Below are 19,399 nucleotides of genomic sequence, written 5' to 3' on the forward strand. Positions count from 1 at the left end.
GAAAATGCTGTATCTCTACCCTATGTTTATCTTTAGGTAAACCTGGTAATAGTCATGAGACTTTCAGAAGGAAGAGAGGGAAAGAGAAAGGAAGGAAGGAATGAAGGAAGGACAGAGGAGATGAAGCTCTCCATGTTTTGGCATGCTGAACATACAGGACTGTTTCAGACTCACCTTGTCAGTGAAACTTTCCTTTTCCCTGTAATTTCCACCCTGTGCCATACATAACCACTTGAAAGTTATTCCAGGTAGACTAGTTTCACTCCCTGACTTAGATCTCTCTCTTCCACACCCATTTCACAGATCTGATCTTGGAGATACAAAAAACAGACTCCAAGCAATTAAGACCACACAGCCAGTCAGTGGATTTCTCCACCTTTTCAAGGATGGATTTTCTCCTTTCCAAAGGGAACCAAGCCTCCTACCCAAAAGTCATTCCCTACATCACACCCAACTCTTGCTGCAACACTGCTAGGAAATCCTAGTAGTGTTGCGGCTCATTGGCTTTCCACTCTGGTTACACGTCAAAATTTCCCGGGGAGCTTTCAAAGCAGTGGTCATCAAACAGACCCACAATCTGCTTTTATAATAAAGTTTTATTAGACTATAGCCATGCTCATTTCTTTATATATTGACTCTGGCTGCTTTCATGCTGTACTGGAGGGGCTGGGTAGTTATGAGCGAGACTGTGGCTTACAAAGTCCTTTATAGAAAAAATGTGCTGATCCCTATTTTAAAGTAAACACTTGCCTGAGCTCCATCCTGGGCCTCTGGGGAAGGAACCCAAACATTTGTACTCTGTAGGATTTCACAAGAATTGTGATACACAGTATTGAGAATACTGGTTATAAGTGGCTGTTTAAAGTCAGATGGACTTGGGTTCTAAGCTCTACTCTACCACTTACCACCCTGGGTAAGTTTCCTAACCCCTCTGAGACCTGGTCTCCTCTTAATAACATGAGATTATAGTGGGGCTTCTCTCTAGAGTTACCGTGAGGATTAAATGTGATAATATACCCAGTGAATACCAAATATTACCACGAGTGAAAAAGGGAGGCATAGCATTCTGCTCACCACATGCCACAGCACAGCTCAGGACTGCATCCTTTATGCTGCTCAAATCGTCCACATCTCGCCCGTACACTTCAGTGAGCTGAAGGGCCCGGGACCAATCTCTGGCCACCAAGGATTCCTCAAAAGCCTCACTCAGTACATCTAGGGCAATGGGAGAATGTAGGCCCAGGAGAACGGTAGAAAGACTGGCCCAACCACAGAGATTCACTGCCAGACCCTGCCCCTGCTGCAAGGACCCTTGCAGGGGCTCCCAGGCAGCCAGGAGGAAGGCCTCAAACAGAGGGAATTGTTCCAGAAGGTGCTCACACTCCCGGGCTACCTGCTCTGCAGCCAGAGGCACCTCCCTGCGGCCACGAAGTTCCTTCCATGACAAGCTGGGCTTGCTGACCTTTAACCTCGGGGAAGCCCCCAGGCAGGCCACCGTAGCTAGGAGCTTTGAGCGTGACTTAAGAAAGGCCAAGGCAGAGGAGGTGAGGGCTGGGAGTGATGAGTCCCCTGGGGAGGAGTAGGGCTTTCTTTCCAATGTGGGGTTCTCAGTTGGCCTTGGGGAGCTTGGTGTAGAAAGTGGGAGGTCATCCAGGCAGTGGGAGGCATGTAGCTGGGCCAGAGTACCCAGGCGAGTCAGGAGGGAGGAGGTCTGCTGGCTTTGCCGGGATGAGCAAAGAGCAAGGGGCTCACAGCAGCAGCTGACGATGACCTGCGGCACACTTAGACTGAGATTCTCTTGGGCCAGAAGGGCTGCCAGTCTGGAAGGAGAGAAGCAGAAAGCATACAAGGCCTGAATACACAGGCACCATTACCCAGTCTTACAATTTCTTTATGCTTACATGAGCGAATGTAAATAAAACTTCCTAATCGTCATACTCTTTTTTTAAAACACAAAAGGTAGCCTATTAGACATATTGCTCTGCCCTTTGTGTTTTCACTGAACACTTCTGCGAGATCTATCCATATCCCTCTACAGAGAGGACCCTCTTTAGTTTTTGCAGTTACATAGTATTCCATTATATAGGTGAACCATAACTAGGCTCCTGTTAGTGGACAATGAATTTTCTGATCTGTTGGTACTATATACAAGATTGCAATGAAATGATTTTGCACATAAATCACTTACGTATAATAAAGCCGTAGGATAAATTATCCAAAATGGTTTGCTAAATCAAAGGGCATATGCATTTGCAATTTTAATAAATATTGACAAACTGCCTTCCGACAGAGGCTATACAAATTTATGTCTCACTTGCATTCTCTGAGAATGCTGTTTTCCTACAGTCTAATCAACTATCATGTTATTGAATTTTTAGATTTTTGCCTATTTATAAAGTGCAGAGTCACCCGTTGATTTCATACTTAACAATATACATGCTAGAGGTATCGAGAGAGAAAGCAGGAAACAAGGCACATTAAATTTTCACAGAGTTATATAAGAATAAAAAATTCAGTCAGGAAGAAATCCCCACTCTCCGTGCTAACCCCAAGCACCACCGCACTGAGCCCTTGGCTATATTGATGAAATCATCTGAAGGCCCATGGCTGACTTGCATGGAGGTGGCTCCTACCTCTCTGGGGGAACTTGTCTCTCAAACAGGAGATGTGACACCAGTTGGGAAGAGCTCTGTTGCAGCAGAACAAAGGGATTTCCTACCTTGACCTCCACATGATCTGCAAAGGTAAAGAACATGATCTTTGTTTGCACCACTGATTGCAAGAGTTCAGAGCCCTGTTTCCCAGAATTGAGAGAAAAGTACAGTGTCAAGATGAAGACAATATTGAGAGCCTTCTGTTAATTCATTCTAGGTAAAGGGTATTCTCAACATGAACCTGACCACAAGTTTTATCTATATCTTACCACTGCTCTAAAGACTTCCAACCCCAGACGAACTTCAGTGGGCAGGTCTAGCCACAGACAGCCAACTCTTGCTCTCTTCAACCCGACTGAAGTGCATGTAGTACTCACTCTGTGGACTTAAGAATCTGGTACTCATATCAGAGACTTGATTCCTGTGCTGGGTCCTCAAATCCACAATGGACCACAGGTCTGATGGAGATATTTTTGAGTCGCTAATTCCAAGAAAATTAATTGAGTACTCCCATGTGCTATACAGCTATACTAGCACAAAGATGAGTAAAATAGCCAGAGATGAATGAGAGGACGACCTTACAAATCTAGTGTTCTTGGCTACTGCTGTATTCAGAGCCTTTTAATCGTGCATCTTTTCTCTTCCTTGCCCTGAACACTTGCAGGTCTGACATGAATCTGTTGCCTCTTTCTTGCTACCTACCAGGCTCAGAGCTCAAACTTTGAAGGAGCACTGCAGCAAGGGTGCTGCAGTAACTGAAGAAGGTGCCCAAGTAGTCCATCTGCCTGCTGCCTGATGGGGTCTGTTTGCCCAGGTTCTTCTGGAGGAGCTGAGTCTGGATCTGCACAGGGTGGGCCTCTGCCTCGGGAGCTTTCTGGGCTGCTTGCTCCACCAGGGAAGAGAATGGAGGAGTCCTGGGCTCTGAGAGGAGGATGGCAGGAGAAAGGACACAGGCTTCAGTCTGTGAGTCCAGCTTTGGGTCAATTTCTGACTGGATATGTGAACTGCGCCTCCTATACACTGCCTGGGGCATCTGATGGCCTGGGCACTACACTTACAAGGCAAATATAAAATCCTAAGTCAGTCACTTGGACAAGTGATTCTCAGCCAGGAGAAGCTTTGAGTCTGGAGTGTATAAAATTACTCTGGTGTGTATAGTTCTATTTTTATCCTTGTCGCTGGGGTGGAACAACTTTATGAAGAACACAGCAATCTTTCGGGGAAGGGTTCATCAATATTTACTGAGCACCTGCTGGCTATATTTCTCATTCATCATGAGAAAAATGTATCAGCTAATGGAGTGTTCACCATTCTTTCAACTGAGAGGTGGGAAAACAGGTGAAGTTAAATTACGAGACATTGAGACATGCCCTGGCTAACTAAAGGGCTGATAGAGCCCAGTTCTGGAGTCCCAAGCCTCTGCTCCAAAGTGCTTCATTACTCTCAGCTGTTTCCTCTCCCCAGTTTGGCTTTTATTTGTTCCCAAGCAGACAGCCTTATACCTGGCAGCTCTAGTGCTTCTCTCAGTGACTGAAGGGCCTGATCTAGCTGCTGGGAGAGGGTGGTGTGGCTGGCAACACAGTCCTCGGTTAGGCTGGGCCAGCACATCTGAAGCAGTTCAGTGATGCTGCACCGTGGAGGGCCTCCTCCCTTTTCTTCCACACTCTCTGTGGAAAGCAAATGAGAAAGAAAAAGTAAAGTCTGCTGCTGACCTAATGTTCCAAGTCCAGGAGAAGAAAAGAGAAAAAAGCAACTCACCTGATTTGGTTTGACTGGCTGACATAAGCAGATAATTGAGACTCTTACTGATTTGCTGAAGAACAACTGGAAAACCTCGAATGCCATCAGCATTTAGGAGTACGTGGTCTATCCGTCGACCTGGAAATAGATGAAGGAAGAGGTAATGCAAAAAAAAAAAAAAAAAAAAAAAAAAAAATGAAGTGTTTTCAGAGATTGACACTCAGTCCTGTATTTACCTGTGAAATTTTATCCTCTCCAATATTAAGGAGGAAATATATGCTGTGCCATTTTGGGTGACGACCAATACTTGGCTTATTTCATGCCTGAGATTCTAGGACTGCCTCTGGCAAGATGCCTCAGCTGTCAAAAACATCAGCAGATTCAGAATCTCTGGCACTCCTATGGAATTGTTGTCCCAAGCCAAATGGATTTGCCTTGGTACTGCCTTCAGTTGTACTCAACTTGAGTGAAGATCATATGTCTTCTTTAATTGCTTTAAGTGGTATCTTGACACTCCAACTAGACTATAAACAACTTTATGGACACAGATTATTCCTTACATCTCTCCTATACTCCCACATGCTCAGGATAATCTGGAAACACAGTAGTCACTAAATTAATTCCTAAATCAGTATATTGAAGAGATATTTGCACTCCCATGTTTCTTGCAGCACTGTTCACAATAGCCAAGATTTTGAAGCAACCTCAGTGTCCATCAGCAGATGAATGGATAAAGAAAATGTGGTACATATGCACAATGGAGTACTATTCAGTCATAGAAAAGAATCAGATCCAATCATTAGCAACAACTTGGATAGAACTGAAGATCATTGTGTTAAGTCAAATAAGCCAGGCACAGAAAGACAAACACCACATGTTCTCACTTATGTGTGGGATCCAAAAATCAAAATAACTGAATTCATGGAGATAGAGAATAGAAGGATGGTTACCAGAGGCTGCGAAGGTAGTAAGGGGTGGGGGAAGATGGAGATGGTTAGTGAGTATAAAAAATAGTTAGAGGCCGGGTATGGTGGCTCACACTTGTAATCCCAGCACTTTGGGAGGCCAAGGTGGGTGGATGGTGAAACCCCTTCTCTACTAAAGATACAAAAATTAGTTGGGCGTGGTGGCACACACCTGTCATTCTAGCTACTGAGGGGTTGTGGGGGAGGGCTGAGACAGGAGAATCACCTGAACCCAGGAGGCAAAGGCTGCAGTGAACCGAGATGGTGCCACTGTACTCCAGCCTGGGTGACAGAGTGAGACTCTGTCTCAGAAAAAAAAAAGTTAGAAACAATGAATAAGGCCTAGTATTTAATAGCATAACATGGGGGCTACAGTGAATAATAATTCAATTGCACATTTAACAATAACTAAAAGAGTCTAACTAGCTTGTTTGTAACAAAGGATAAACGCTTGAGGGGATGTATACTCAATTTTCCACGATGTGATTGTTAAGCATTGTGTGCCTGTGCCAAAAAATCTCATATACTCCATAAATATATATACCAACTATGCACCCACACACACAAAAATTCCTCATTGATTGACCTGAAACTGTTTCAGTGATTAAGAGCTTGAATAATATTTTATTTTAGGCTATAAGTATTAGATGAGGGGAAGGGCAGATCACTGGACAAAAACAGCATTATATAAGCCACTGTGTACTTTCTTTGAAGGACTACGTAAACATTAAAGGACATTTTAACCAACAGCTCAGAGGTGATTTGGAGGGGTGTATAGAAAAGAGGTAAACAGCAGGCTTGACACTGCTATCCTTAGAACATCTGCTTGCAAGGTTGGCCCTTGGCTGGCACTGTGGACTTGACTGGTAAGAAGTTTCCTATGCTTATATACTTTCCCTAAATAATGACAGTGGCTCACTGGTAAGAAGTTTCCTATGCTTATATACTTTCCCTAAATAATGACAGTGGCTCACTGGCCCTAAACTCTTTGTACAATGTGGTTTATGCTGAACACCTGCTTTCCTTTTGGGACTCTGGAATTTGCTACATGCTAAGCAGAGGGTGTTTTTGTCATCAGTCCTCAAAAAAAAAAAAACCTTGTGCGGTTGGGCGTGGTAGCTCACGCCTGTAATCCCAGCACTTTGGGAGGCTGAGGCAGGCGGATCATGACGTCAGGAGTTCGAGATCAGCCTGACCAACATGGTGAAACCCAGTCTCTATTAAATATACAAAAATTAGCTGGGCGTGGTGGCACGTGCCTGTAATCCCAGTTACTCGGAAGGCTGAGGCAGGAGAATTGCTTGAACCCGGGAGGTGGAAGTTGCAGTGAGCAGTGAGCCGAGACTGTGCCACTGCACTCCAGCCTGGGGGACAGAGCGAGATTCCATCTCAAAAACACAAACAAACAAACCAACCTCGGGCCTTGAGTCTCTAATCAGCTTCCCTATATACAACACCTTGCAACTGCTGGCACAACTCACTGCTGGAGAAATAGGCATAGGCATGCCCTGTGTAGCCCCAGGGAGAGGACTCTCGGAAGCTTGCACCTGGTTTCCTCCAGATTTTATCCTATGAGCCTTTTTACTTTGCTGATTTTTCTTTGTATCCATTTGCTGAAATAAATCTTAGCTCTATGACAATAGGCTGATTCTTATGAGTTCTCCTAGAGAATCACTGAACCTGTGGACTTGGGGACCCCAGACACAAGGGGCTACTCATATCATACCCTATTCACCACTCCTCCCTCTATATTACTAAGGCAGAACAGGTTCCTTTCTCCTCCACTGCTCAGTCCTTCCAATGTTTGGTGCAAGTAGCAAGGACAGATGTGGGGAGTAGAATGCTGCCGAATTCTACCTTCATATACCGATGCCTTCACACACCTGATTTCTCTAAGAATTCTGTAGGCACATTCTGCACTGTTATTCACCTCAAGGTATGAGCATCACTCCAACTGTGACTCATTAAGTTTTCCCTTACAAGTGGCTTACAAATTCAAGATGGTCTCAGGTTTTAGGTTCACCAAGGGGAGGGCATGGAGCCCTAAGGCTCGAATTCCATTGATACCATTTTAAAATGTATACTTCTTCTTTGAATTCACCTATAATTCAATACAGAATTTCCCCAAATTGCTATGTCTATTTTGTCTCTCAACAGACTGTATTTATGCCATCAGATTGTATGTGACAAAATTTCATAATCCATTCACCATCTGCCTCCTCCAGTAACTGCTTTCTTCCTGGACAATTTATCAAGACTCTCAGAAACCCATCTCATTTGAGAATGAAGGGATACAGCTAACACAGCACACTCACCCCGCCTTTCAAGGCTACTATTCAAACGCCGTTCGGCTGTCTCCAAAAGCTGCTTGCAGGTTTTCCAGAGCTGGCACTGAGAGCAAGCTAGGTCAAATGCAGCCATGGCAGGGGGACTGAGGTCTTCCAGAACCTCTCTCAGGGGAGCAGTGGGCTCCACTAGAGCCGTGCTTATCCAAAAGTCCTCCTGGAGTGTGGGGATGGGGTCTCCAGAGGTGTTGAGCAGCTTGTCGGTCACATCAGAGATAGAGTAAAACACCATTCCTGGCCACCCAGCAGAGGAATAAAAAGCAAGGGGTTAAAAGGATTCTTACTACAACTTTTATTAGGTAAAGTAGTTACTTTCAAAATGTTTGAGGTTCATCTGCACAGGGTATCTTCTATGTATATTAGCACTATCATTATGGCCCACTCTTATAGCTTCAAAACAGTGGCATGAAAGGAAGACCAAGAGAAACTCAGAGTGGTCCAGATGAGGGAGGGCTTTTTCCAAATGGAGTCTCAAAGTAGGTTCAGAAAGAACGATGTAGATCTGTGTGTGCTAATCAGAAAAGATCTCTAGAACGCATTGCTAAAAAGCAAGGTAGACTATAGTATTGTCCTAAGAGCCTATTTATATTAAAAACAGAAAGGATGTGTGTATGTTCTTGTGAATAGGCATAGAAAATTTCTGGGATAATATATAGGAAGCAATATGTGATGGTACCATGGCATGTAGGGCCTAGGTCAGTAAGAGTCGTGAAAATGTGGAACAAGATTCCAACTTCAAGAAATAATGAAAGGATGGGCTCTTTTGCAGTGCATCCAAGGTTGGGAAATTGAGACCTGTGAATTGTAGGCCTTAAATTTTAATACCTAACTTCACTTGATAGAACAGTAAAACAATATGCTTTATCCCTGAGTAATTACATGGGAAGGAAAGAAACTCCTAACCATTTCCTGAAGCCAGAGACAGTGGCCATCAAAACACATGTTAAAAATAGCATTCACAGTCTTCGTTTAAATCACACAGGATAAGCTTAATGCAGTAGGTCGAGTGGCGGTATGTGAACAGCCTGGGCAAGGAGGATGGGCACAGCTGGAAAACTGGATGTATCAGGTTTGCTGTTTTTCAAGGCAGGTGTCCTGTATTGAATTTCTGCTACCCTCATGAGGAGCCTAGGATTTTAGTGGTTTCTCTCTTTTACCCCCTCTCCCAGCCACCTCACCACTTATGGTATTAGCAGGGAAGCCTGACCTGCTGCTGCAGCGCTGCCAATGGCCTGTAGAGTTGAGCGGCCACTGCCAGTTCTCCGAATGGTGCTGCTACCCCCATCTGAGTTCTGGTTTTCAATCTTGTGCTCTACTTGGGCCAGTTCTTGGATCACTTCCTGGTAGCGCTCCATGAACATCAGTTCCCCTGAACTGGGTGAGGACTTCAGGTTGAACGTGAACAGCACCTGTCATGGGAGAGGGAGAGTGTGGGCCCTGGTGGTCCCACTGATTTAGGGAATGTCCATGGATAGGAGATCTTGCCGACCATTAGACTGTGGCCCTAAGATGTCTTTGTGCTTTGTAGGGTCAGAAGAGCACTAAATGTTAGAAGAGCAGATCAACTATAAAAAATAATTCATAAAAGTAAGAAAACCACCAAAGCCTCAGTAGAAAATAGGCAAAAGATGTTGACAATTTCAGAGGAAATACATATGACTAATATATAAATGAGAAAATATTTTTTCCCTTGTCAGTAATCTAGGAATTTAAGTAACAATAACATTTTGCATCTATCACAATAACAAAGTACAAAAATAAATCCTCAGGAGATAGTGTAACATTAAGTGTCACAACTTTTTTGAAAAGCAATTTGGCAATCCATAAAGCTTTAAAAATGTTTACATCTTTTGACTCAGTAGTATTTATGAGGAACTTTCTTAAAAAAAAATTCAAAAGGCTTAATGCCTAAACGTAATCACCTTGGCACTATATATTACAACTATTACAAGGTTAAAAATAATCTAAATCTTGAGCAACAGGGAAATGGTTAAATGCAGCTGCTTGATCAGACTATTGTAAGGTCACTAAAATCAAGGTTAAAAGACAAATGCTAATATTAAAATGTAAAAATGCATGATATAAAGTTTTAGATTTGAAATAATCTCAGCTATATAAAAGTCATACATATTTTGGAGAAATATTGGCCAAAAAAGTAAATTTTTAATATTGGTTGTTCCATACTATAGGGTTAAAAGTAATTTTATTTTCTTGTTAATACTTTCTGATATTGTCTTATATGTACAACTTATTCTGTCTGTATCCAGGTCAAAAAATTAAAGTTTTTATTGAAAAAAAAAAAAAAAAAAAAAAAAGACCACAGCTCAAGAAAAGGAGAAGTGGAGGACATTTAGGGGTAAAATATCGTGGGACTCCTAGCTAAATTTGTCTGGATTTGAGCATTAGAAAGGCTGGGGAGGGGCTGGTGTGGTGGCTCGTGCCTGTAATCCCAGCACTTCAGGAGACCAAGAAAGGTGGATCATTTGAGCTCAGGAGTTCGAAACCAGCCTGGCCAACATGGTGAAACCCCATCTCTACTAAAAATATAAAAATTAGCCAGGAGTGGTGGTGTGCACCTATAGTCCCAGCTACTCAGGAGGCTGAGGCAGGAGAATCACTTGATCCCGGGAGGCAAAGATTGCAGTGAGCCGAGATCAAGCCACCGCACTCCAGCCTGGGTGAGAAAGTGAGACTCTGCCTCAAAAAAAAAAAAAAAAAAGAAAAAGAAAGGCTGGGGCTGGGGAGGGTCCTATCCTCCTCCAAGGATCATAATTATCATTATCATTAAAGTATAAGATCTAAAATGGTCAGAGAAGGTTAAGTAAAAATTGTCCTATTACCTAGAGTTCCCTAGATTTATTCCTCAAGAACTGAACTCACATGAAAGAACAATTCTGACTTAAATGTTAAGTAGATAAACTACCAAATACTTTACTACCAGTAAAAGTATCATTAATATGCCAAGAGGGTTTTAAAAATTAGAAGAGTACTATTTTATGTTACTAAGTTTAATCAACAGTAGAGGATTTTTATATCTCTCACAGCTAGAACATAATCCTCTTAACATTCCTATGAGGTAGAAAAACCAGGTATTACATTTAACTCCAATTTTCAAATGAGGAAACCAAAGCTCAGAGAGGTTCAGAGTCTTTCTGATTACCATTCCAGTGCTATTTTCTCTCTACAATACAAATATTCTAGTCTGCTGGCTCTCCATACTTCTTGTATATGGAACTGGCATTCTATTTATTATTGAGACTGGGTGCAATGGCTCATGTCTGTAATCCCAGCATTTTGGGATGCCAAGGCGGGTGGATCTCCTGAGGTCAGGAGTTTGAGACCAGCCTGACAAACATTGCAAAACCTCATCTCTACTAAAAATACAAAAATTAGCCAGATATGGTGCTGCATGCCTGTAATCCTAACTACTTGGGAGGCTGAGGCAGGAGAATCGGTTGAACATGGGAGGTGGAGGTTGCAGTGAGCTGAGATCGCGCCACTGCACGCCAGCAGCCTGGGTGACAAGAGCAAATCTCTGTCACAAAAAAAAAAAGAAAAAAAAAAGAAAAGGAAATTGTATTATAATTTTTAACTAGATAAAAACATGGGCTGGGTGTGGTGGCTCATGCCTGTAATCCCAGCATTTTGGTAGGCTGAGGCAGGTAGATCACTTGAGGTCAGGAGTTCGAAACCAGCCTGGCCAACATAGCAAAACCCCGTCTCTACTAAAAATACAAAAATTAGCCTGGTGTGGTGGGCACCTGTAATCCCAGCTGCTCGGGAGGCTTAGGCAGGAGAATCGTTTGAACCTGGGAGGTGGAGGGTGCAGTGAGCAGAAATCGTGCCACTGCACTCCAGCCTGGGCAACAGAGCAAGACTCCATCTCAAACAAACAAACAAACAAACAAACAAAAACCCACGTATATGTTCAGAGAAGGAGTCAAGGAGAGAAACAAAAGTTTCCATGTTCTTAAGTGGCGGGAGTGTGGCTGAATATTTTCTTTCACCTTTTAAAAACACTGCTTATGTTAAGAACCACAAACAATTCAATATCTTTCAATCCGCCCTGCTGAAGACTGGGCCTGGGCACATGGAAACCCCCTCTTGCTTCTGCTTCTTCTGCTTGATGTGGACCCCTGAGTGCTCCCAGGTGGCTCTGGTTGTACATGCTCCGAGCCTTACCTGATGCTAAGTCATTCAGGGGCTGAAAAGGTATGGCCTAAGCTCCCCTCACCTGATGGGCTTCTGCGAAGTTCCCCCGAAGGATGCAGGATGCCAGCAGTGACTCAGGTGGGGAGAACATCATGGGGATGAGTGAACTTTGAGGATGGGGGTGCAATCTACTGTCCAGCTCATTCCGGCCAGACACAGCACTCAGACTTCCCTCTGTTGGGACATAAGAATGTGTGGGGCCAGAGAAGCAAGAGGAAGTGAGGAAATGCTATATTGCTGCCACCTCCCACCAAACTTTTATCTCCTCAATGTCCTTCTGTAAAAGGTCTGTAAATAGGTCTTAATTTTTCCTCAGATGAAGGGCAAACCTATGCTACCATCTTTGAATACAAGATGCTAAGTGCCAACTACCTTCTTTGGGTATTTACCTCTATTTCTCTCTGTTGCTGGATAACTAAATTGAGAATGAAACAGTCCTTTCCCTTCTCCCAGCTAAAATCTGGCTGTCTGCCAACCTTGAATAACAACCTTGACTGCTCAATACTGGCTTCTCACCATGGTGTGTGGCAACTCTATATCAGGGCAAAGCTGCTCAAAGTTTGGCAACTGGTGGAAATTTGCATACCTGACGTACTTGTGCTCAGCTCGCTACTTGTACTTTCCAGGGATGGGTTTGAACCTCTGTCTCGGCCATCTACAGGTATTGGGAAGAAGAGAGAAAGTCAATCATCAGCTCCTTACAGAGTAGGAAGTGTGAGTTGGCTTGACAGCCAAGATCTGTGTAGTTAGAGACAGAGGATAATGAATAACTATGACACCTGCTGCTCCTTCTACAGCAAAACACAAGCTCCTATAGACCAAAGGCAAAGGGTGGGCTGAATATGGCAACAGCATTCACCTGGGTAATAGCCTATACCAGTGGTTCTCAACCTGTGGGTCGCAGAGCCCCAGGAACTTTCAAGTTATTTTTAGGGGTCAGTGATCAGCACCTGCTCAGTAAGCACTGGCAGTATTCTGAAAAAATAAAAGCACAACTGTTATGACCAGGAAGTGGTAGGGACACAATATTTCCTGACATAGAAAAAGGTATCTTCAAACTTGAAAAGGCAGACAACTGGCTGGGTGCAGTGGCTTACACCTGTAATCCCAGCACTTTGGGAGGCCATTGTAGCAGGATAGCTTGAGATCAGGAGTTTGAGACCAGCCTGGGCAATACTGCAAGACCCTGTCTACACAAAAAATTAAAAACAAATTAGTTGGGCAAGGTGCCATGCACCTGTAGTCCCAGCTACCCAGGAGGTTGAGGCCGGAAGGATTGTTTAAGCCCAGGAGTTCAAGGTTACATTGAGCTATGATTGTGCCACTGCAGTTCAGCCTGGGCAACAGAGCAAGACCCTATCTCTATTAAAAAAAATGTAGGGAACCAAAGTCTAAGACCTGGCTGGCCAAAGACCATGATATTCAAAGTCTCAGAGAAAAAGCTTCTTCTCTTCTCAACACCAGGCTTCCCAACATGCTAGAGCTTTCTAACAGAGGCTCGCTATTCCTTAGCCTGGTCATTCGAGGGGCTGTCTCAGCCTCATGCAAGAGAGGCACCTCAGTTCACTGTTTGGAAGCCCTTCAGAACAAACAGCTGTAGAAAAGAGATGACGGGTTGTACATTCTTGTGCTGAATGGGTCAAGTGGATGCAAACTCTGCCTTCTGACCCAAACCAATTAATGTAGCAGCTTAAGGGACTTAGCAACTCAACCTTGAAGCTTTCTCTCACGGCATCCTCCACCCCACCCAGTATGCTCACCTTTCATGTTGCCACTTAGCTAGAGCCTACTCATTCTCTGAAGCTTGGTTCAAGAGTCAACTCCTTCATGAAATCTGTTGCCCTGACATCTGCAGGTCATGCTGATATCCTCTTTTAAGACATTTCTTCTATTTTCAGGCAGGGCCTCAGTCATACTTTAAACTTTCCATGTATACTGTCTAAGCAGGTACATTACAAATTGTTCGAAGTCAAAAGCCTAGCTTGTGCCTCATTTACCTCCCTCAAGATACCTAGTATTGTTTAGCTCATGGGAACTCCTCATGAATTCCTTTTAATTTTTAAAAGATCAACACCAAAAGCCACAATGAAAACTTGATTCTCTAAAAATTTAATACTCCTGCATAATGCGCCTGTATTAACTTCTCTGAGAAAAGCCTGTAAGTGGAATCAAAAGGCAAAATAGAGAAAAAATAATAGCACGTGATGAGAAAATATTTTCTGTAATGTATAAAGAGCTTTCTAAAATTCAACATAAAAGAGATTCCTAAGAGAAAAATGGACCTTAGACATTAGGCAGTTTACAGAAAAATATAAACAGCCAATAAATATATGAAAAGATATTCAATCTCAAACAAAAAAATACTACTAAAGCAATGAAACATCATTATTATATTAAATATATTGGTGAAGGTTTTAAAAAATCTAATACTACTGACTGATGAGAGTATGTGCAAACAGGCAATCACATACAGCTTGCAGAACTATAAATAATAGGAGGGAGAGAAGGATGGGGAGAGGGTGATTAATGAATATAAAATCAGAGCTGGATAGGAGGGATCAGTTCTGCTGTTCTGTAGCACTGTAGGATGAATATGGTTAACTATAATCTATTATATATTCTCAAAAAGCTAGAAGAAAGGATTTTTTTTTTTTTTTTGAGATGGATTCTCACTCTGTCACTCAGGCTAGAGTACAGTGACACAATCTCAGCTCACCGCAACCTCTGCCTGCCAGGTTCAAGTGATTCTCGTGTCTCAGCCTCCTGAGCTGGGCACCCACCACTACACCTAGCTAACTTTCATATTTTTAGTAGAGACAGGGTTTCACTATGTTAGCCAGGCTGGTCTTGAACTCCTTACCTCAAGTGATCCATCTGCCTCAGCCTCCCAGAATGCTGGGATTACAGGTGTGAGCCACCGTGCCCGGCTGAAGAAAGGATTTTGAATGTTCACAACACAAAGAAATGACAAATGTTTGAAGTGATAGATATTACTCCAATTTGGTCATTACACATTTTATAAACATATTGAAATATCACTGTGTATCCCTTTAATATGTACAATTATTATATGCCAACTAAAAATAAAAGGGAGGCCGGGCCTGGTGACTCACGCCTGTAATTCTAGCACTTTGGGAAGCTGAGGCGGGCAGATCACTTCAGGTCAGGAGTTCAAGATCAGCCTGGCCAACATGGCAAAACCCCATTTCTACTAAAAATACAAACATTAGCCAGGCATGGTAGCACGCACCTGTAACCACCAGCTACTCAGGAGCTACCAGCTACCCAGCGCGCACCAGCTACTCAGGAGGCTGAGGCACAAGAATCGCTTGAACCCAGGAGGCAGAGGTTACATTGAGCTGAGATTGCACCACTGCACTCCAGCCTGGGCAACAGAGTGAGACTCCATCTCAAAAAGAAAAAAAAAGGAAATAAAAATAAAAGGGGAAAAATAATAAGACCTACATCATGGTATTGTGAGGATTAAATAAGTTAACAATTATAAATATAAGGAATGTAGAGCAGCATCTGGCATACAATGAATACTTAATATTAACTCTCACAGAAAAAAAGAAATACATATTGGTCTACCTTATTTTTTAAGGCAACTGGGTAATATCTATATACTATACCCATATACATCTGACCTAGTAATTCTGCTGCTAGGAGCTTATCCTATATTTACACAAGTATGCACAGACATTTACTACAGCACTGTTTATAATAGTAAACAACTGGAAACTTAAATGTCCATGAACAGGGTGTTTTTGACAATGGAATACTAGGCAGTATTTAAAATGGTAAGTGAAAAAATTCTCAATTTATAGTATAATACATCTGTATATATAAAAGGATATAAATGAAAAAAGCAAGCTGCAGTTCTCAATATATAGTATAATGCATGTGTATATATAAAAGGATATACATATTTATATCGAATGGAAAATTTCTGGAAGGATACATAGGAAACTATTAACAAGGGCTACCTTGAGGGAGTGGGAATAGGATAATTTTACAACGCTTTTGTTGTTTTTGACCATGTGCTGTTTCTTAAAGAGTATTAGACAAGCAGCATTACACCACTTGCCTAGTGCATGGGAATGAGCTCTTCAGATTACCTGCCTGGCTCCTTCTTGTCCGACGACCCCGGCGGAGACTAGGGTGCCGTGTGGCAGGCTGGTATCTTCGGGAAAGTTGCTCCTCTGAAAGAGCAAACCCAATGGGACATACGGGAGAGTGATCAACTTTGATTTGGCCCTTTCTTGGCGTAACAGGTTGGGGAAGGTTTGCACTGGGCTCTGAGATACGGAGCATATCCCAGTGTTCTGACACTGGTTGACATGATGATGATATGCCCTGAGTTATGGGGTGACTCCCATGTTCTTCTAGCTCTCTCCCATATTCCCAGGATCTTTCTCCCTCCCCACCTTTTGGTCCCACCAGTTCCACCCTCCTCTCACCTGAACGATGGTTGCTTGTCACCACCTTGTGTCTCCACTGAGCCTCAGAAAGAACCTTGGAAAGTCGATGCAGGCGGCTCTGCAGTCCATCTCTGCTTCCTGAGCAGCTCTGACCTTCTTGCTTTGGCCTCTCAGCGGGGCTGCGGCTACTGATCTCATCCAGTTGCTCTTGGAGAAGCCTGAGGAAGGCCCCTATTGCAAATTCATCAGCCAGAAATCCACTGATACCACTAGTAAAGTGTTTTAAGTCCAAAAAGCTGTGCCTATGAGGCCCTGGGTAACTGTCTTTTGGCTCTGCCTTCACGCGGCTTGGCATTGTAGAAGCAAGGGTCTTTGGGACTCCCAGGGAACCCCGTTCCGACTTCCTTTCAGGATGTACTATGTGCTGAGGGCTCTCGGATGGGGACCTCAAACCTGAGGGGCTCTTCCCCTCAATGTCATCATCCTCAGCATAGTCCTCAGGCAAGTGAGGCTCTGGGTGAAGATCACCAGAGGTGACGAGAAGCAATGAGAAGATGTTTTCCAGAAGCTCCAGGCACAGAGAGTCAGGAATACTGCACAGATACTGTTGACACCTGGCCAGGTAAGTTGAGAAGAGATTTGCAGCACCTACAAAAACATGTACAAGAGAAGAGGCCAGAGAAAGAGAAGACAGAGAATGGAAACATTAGAAACATTACCTCCCAGAGTCAAACATTCTCACAACTGTAGCTCTTGTATTCCTTTTTTTTTTTTTTTTTTTTTTTTTTTGAGACGGAGTCTCGCTCTGTCGCCCAGGCTGGAGTGCAGTGGTGCAATCTCGGCTCACTGCAAGCTCCGCCTCCCGGGTTCACGCCATTCTCCTGCCTCAGCCTCTCCGAGTAGCTGGGACTACAGGCCCCGCCACCACGCCCGGCTAATTTTTTGTATTTTTAGTAGAGACGGGGTTTCACCGTGGTCTCAATCTCCTGACCTCGTGATCCACCCGCCTCGGCCTCCCAAAGTGCTGGGATTACAAGCGTGAGCCACCGCGCCCGGCCTCATTTTTTAATTATAAGAGAACTGAAGTTACAGTGAGAAGAATAAGAGAGACTTCTTAGGATGTCTTTTCATGATTTGCAGAAAGATTTTGCTATTTTAAAAGTACAGCTGGCCGCGTCCCGCCCCGAGGCCGATGGGCCGCCTGGGCCTCCCCAGCCTTTTGGCCACCGGGCCCCGCCCCCGGGGAGCACGCTGAGCTCTGCTTGGCGCCTCTGATCTTTATTTCTCCCTCTGATCTTTATTTCTCGCGCCTCGGTTTCGGTGGGAGGGGCGGGGGTGATTTACGGATACTCTCTGCCCTCAGATCCTGGGAAAAGTCTATTACGTTCTCAGTGACAAAGAATAGAGAGCAGTGTACGATGAGCAGGGAACAGTGGACGAGGACTCTCCTGTGCTCACCCAAGACCTAGACTAGGAGGCGTATTGGCGGCTACTCTTTAAAAAGATATCTTTAGAGGACATTCAAGCTTTTGAAAAGACATACAAAGGTTCAGAAGAAGGGCTGGCTGATATTAAACAGGCCTATCTGGACTTCAAGGGTGACATGGATCAGATCATGGAGTCTGTGCTTTGCGTGCAGTACACAGAGGAACGCAGGATAAGGGATATCATTCAGCAAGCTATTGACGCCAGAGGGGTACAATCCTATAAGGCCTTTGTCAAAGAATCGAAACAAAAGATGAATGCAAGGAAAAGGAGGGCTCAGAAAGAGGTCAAAGAAGCAGAAAGGAGCAGAAAGGAGTTGGGGCTTGATGAAGGCATGTATAGCCTGAAGGCAGCCATTCAGAGCAGACAAAAGATCCGCAAAAGGAAATGGACAGTTTTCTGGCTCAGATGGAAGCAAAGTACTGCAAGTCTTCCAAAGGAGGAGGGAAAAAAATCTGCTCTCAAGAAATAAAAGAAATAATAGAATTTTTCTCTTCAAAGGTCCTTAGGTGTAAATTGATGCCATGGTAGGCAAGGTGCAGGCAAGATTTGAAGGCAAAAGTCAACTCAACTCTTGAGAAAAGATGTCTTTCCAGCCTGAATTTTTCAGATTGACTAGACCAAGCAGAATCTCTCAACCTGATCTTAGTATTTCCTAGAAAGCACTTGACATTGTGTGAGGTCTCATCTGAAGGAACTTGGTGGTGACAGTTGGGAGGGCGGAGGGAGGCAGTGTCCTTCCTGACAGCACTTGCCTCCATGGATCTTCTGTACACAGAACTCTATCTAGGATGTGGTTCTGTTCATGCTGTTTTCTGTGATGTGCGTTGTCTGTTAGAATAGGCTCTCTACCCAGCTAGAACACCTTATAAACACTTGCTGCACAGCTATCTTCCACATCCTTCCCAGTTTACATTTGGTCTTAATGATCTTGAATAGACCCTCTCTTCATTTTACTCAGCCAGGTTTTGTACTGATGTACAGGTATCAAATTACTTCAAGCATTTTTTAAGAGTTGTATAGGATTAAATAAAAAAAGTAGAACATGATGGTTAAGTTCTGGGGGCTTTGTAAATGATCCCAGTAAAATGTGACCTAGAAAAAATGTGAATGGTGTTTAGGATGAGAGAAAAGGGGAAAACAATAGCCCTGGTCAGCTTTATAATAGAGAGCCTGGTTTCCCTAGCATAAAGAGATGTATGTTATAGTCCTGCCACTAATTGCTGAATGTCTTTAGTTGGGCCACTGAGCTTGTCTGAATCTGTTTCCTTTTATAAAAGAGTTATTACATCAAAACAAAGAGTGAAATCCAAACTTTTCAAACTGTATGTATTAAATATGTCCAGTTTTTTGGTTAAAAAAAAATTGCACCAGCTTTGAGAGAAAACACACAGGGTGAGGGAATTGGGCTAAATGACTTCTTAGAGGCCCCTTTCTGACTGTTTAACTTTGAAAAGCAAGCCATATTGATCCAGTTGTTACAGTGAACTCATAGTAATGGTTTGTGAGAACACAGGGATTTCCATTTCTATGTAGATGAGTTGGTATGAGAATATGTGGAATTTTTTTAGGGACTG

General features: G+C 43.4%; 1 protein-coding gene and 1 pseudogene across 1 annotated transcript in view; one reads left to right on the plus strand and one right to left on the minus strand.

Annotated features, from left to right (window-relative positions):
- ZFYVE26 (zinc finger FYVE-type containing 26) overlaps window positions 1-19,399 on the minus strand; it is a 69,557-nt gene that overhangs the window by 35,123 nt on the left and 15,035 nt on the right. The window contains exons 11-21 of the mRNA XM_003263599.3: window positions 16,377-16,985; window positions 16,035-16,118; window positions 12,503-12,571; window positions 11,939-12,090; window positions 8,912-9,113; window positions 7,675-7,938; window positions 4,413-4,532; window positions 4,157-4,321; window positions 3,357-3,575; window positions 2,634-2,736; window positions 1,075-1,820 (exon numbers count right to left, since the gene is read on the minus strand). Coding sequence (XP_003263647.2) covers window positions 1,075-1,820; window positions 2,634-2,736; window positions 3,357-3,575; window positions 4,157-4,321; window positions 4,413-4,532; window positions 7,675-7,938; window positions 8,912-9,113; window positions 11,939-12,090; window positions 12,503-12,571; window positions 16,035-16,118; window positions 16,377-16,985 — 2,733 coding nt within the window. The remainder of the gene's footprint in view (window positions 1-1,074; window positions 1,821-2,633; window positions 2,737-3,356; window positions 3,576-4,156; window positions 4,322-4,412; window positions 4,533-7,674; window positions 7,939-8,911; window positions 9,114-11,938; window positions 12,091-12,502; window positions 12,572-16,034; window positions 16,119-16,376; window positions 16,986-19,399) is intronic.
- On the plus strand, window positions 17,457-18,353 carry LOC105739232 (annotated as a pseudogene).

The sequence above is a fragment of the Nomascus leucogenys genome, chromosome 1a (assembly GCF_006542625.1).
Source record: "Nomascus leucogenys isolate Asia chromosome 1a, Asia_NLE_v1, whole genome shotgun sequence".
Classification (NCBI taxonomy): Eukaryota; Metazoa; Chordata; class Mammalia; order Primates; family Hylobatidae; genus Nomascus; species Nomascus leucogenys.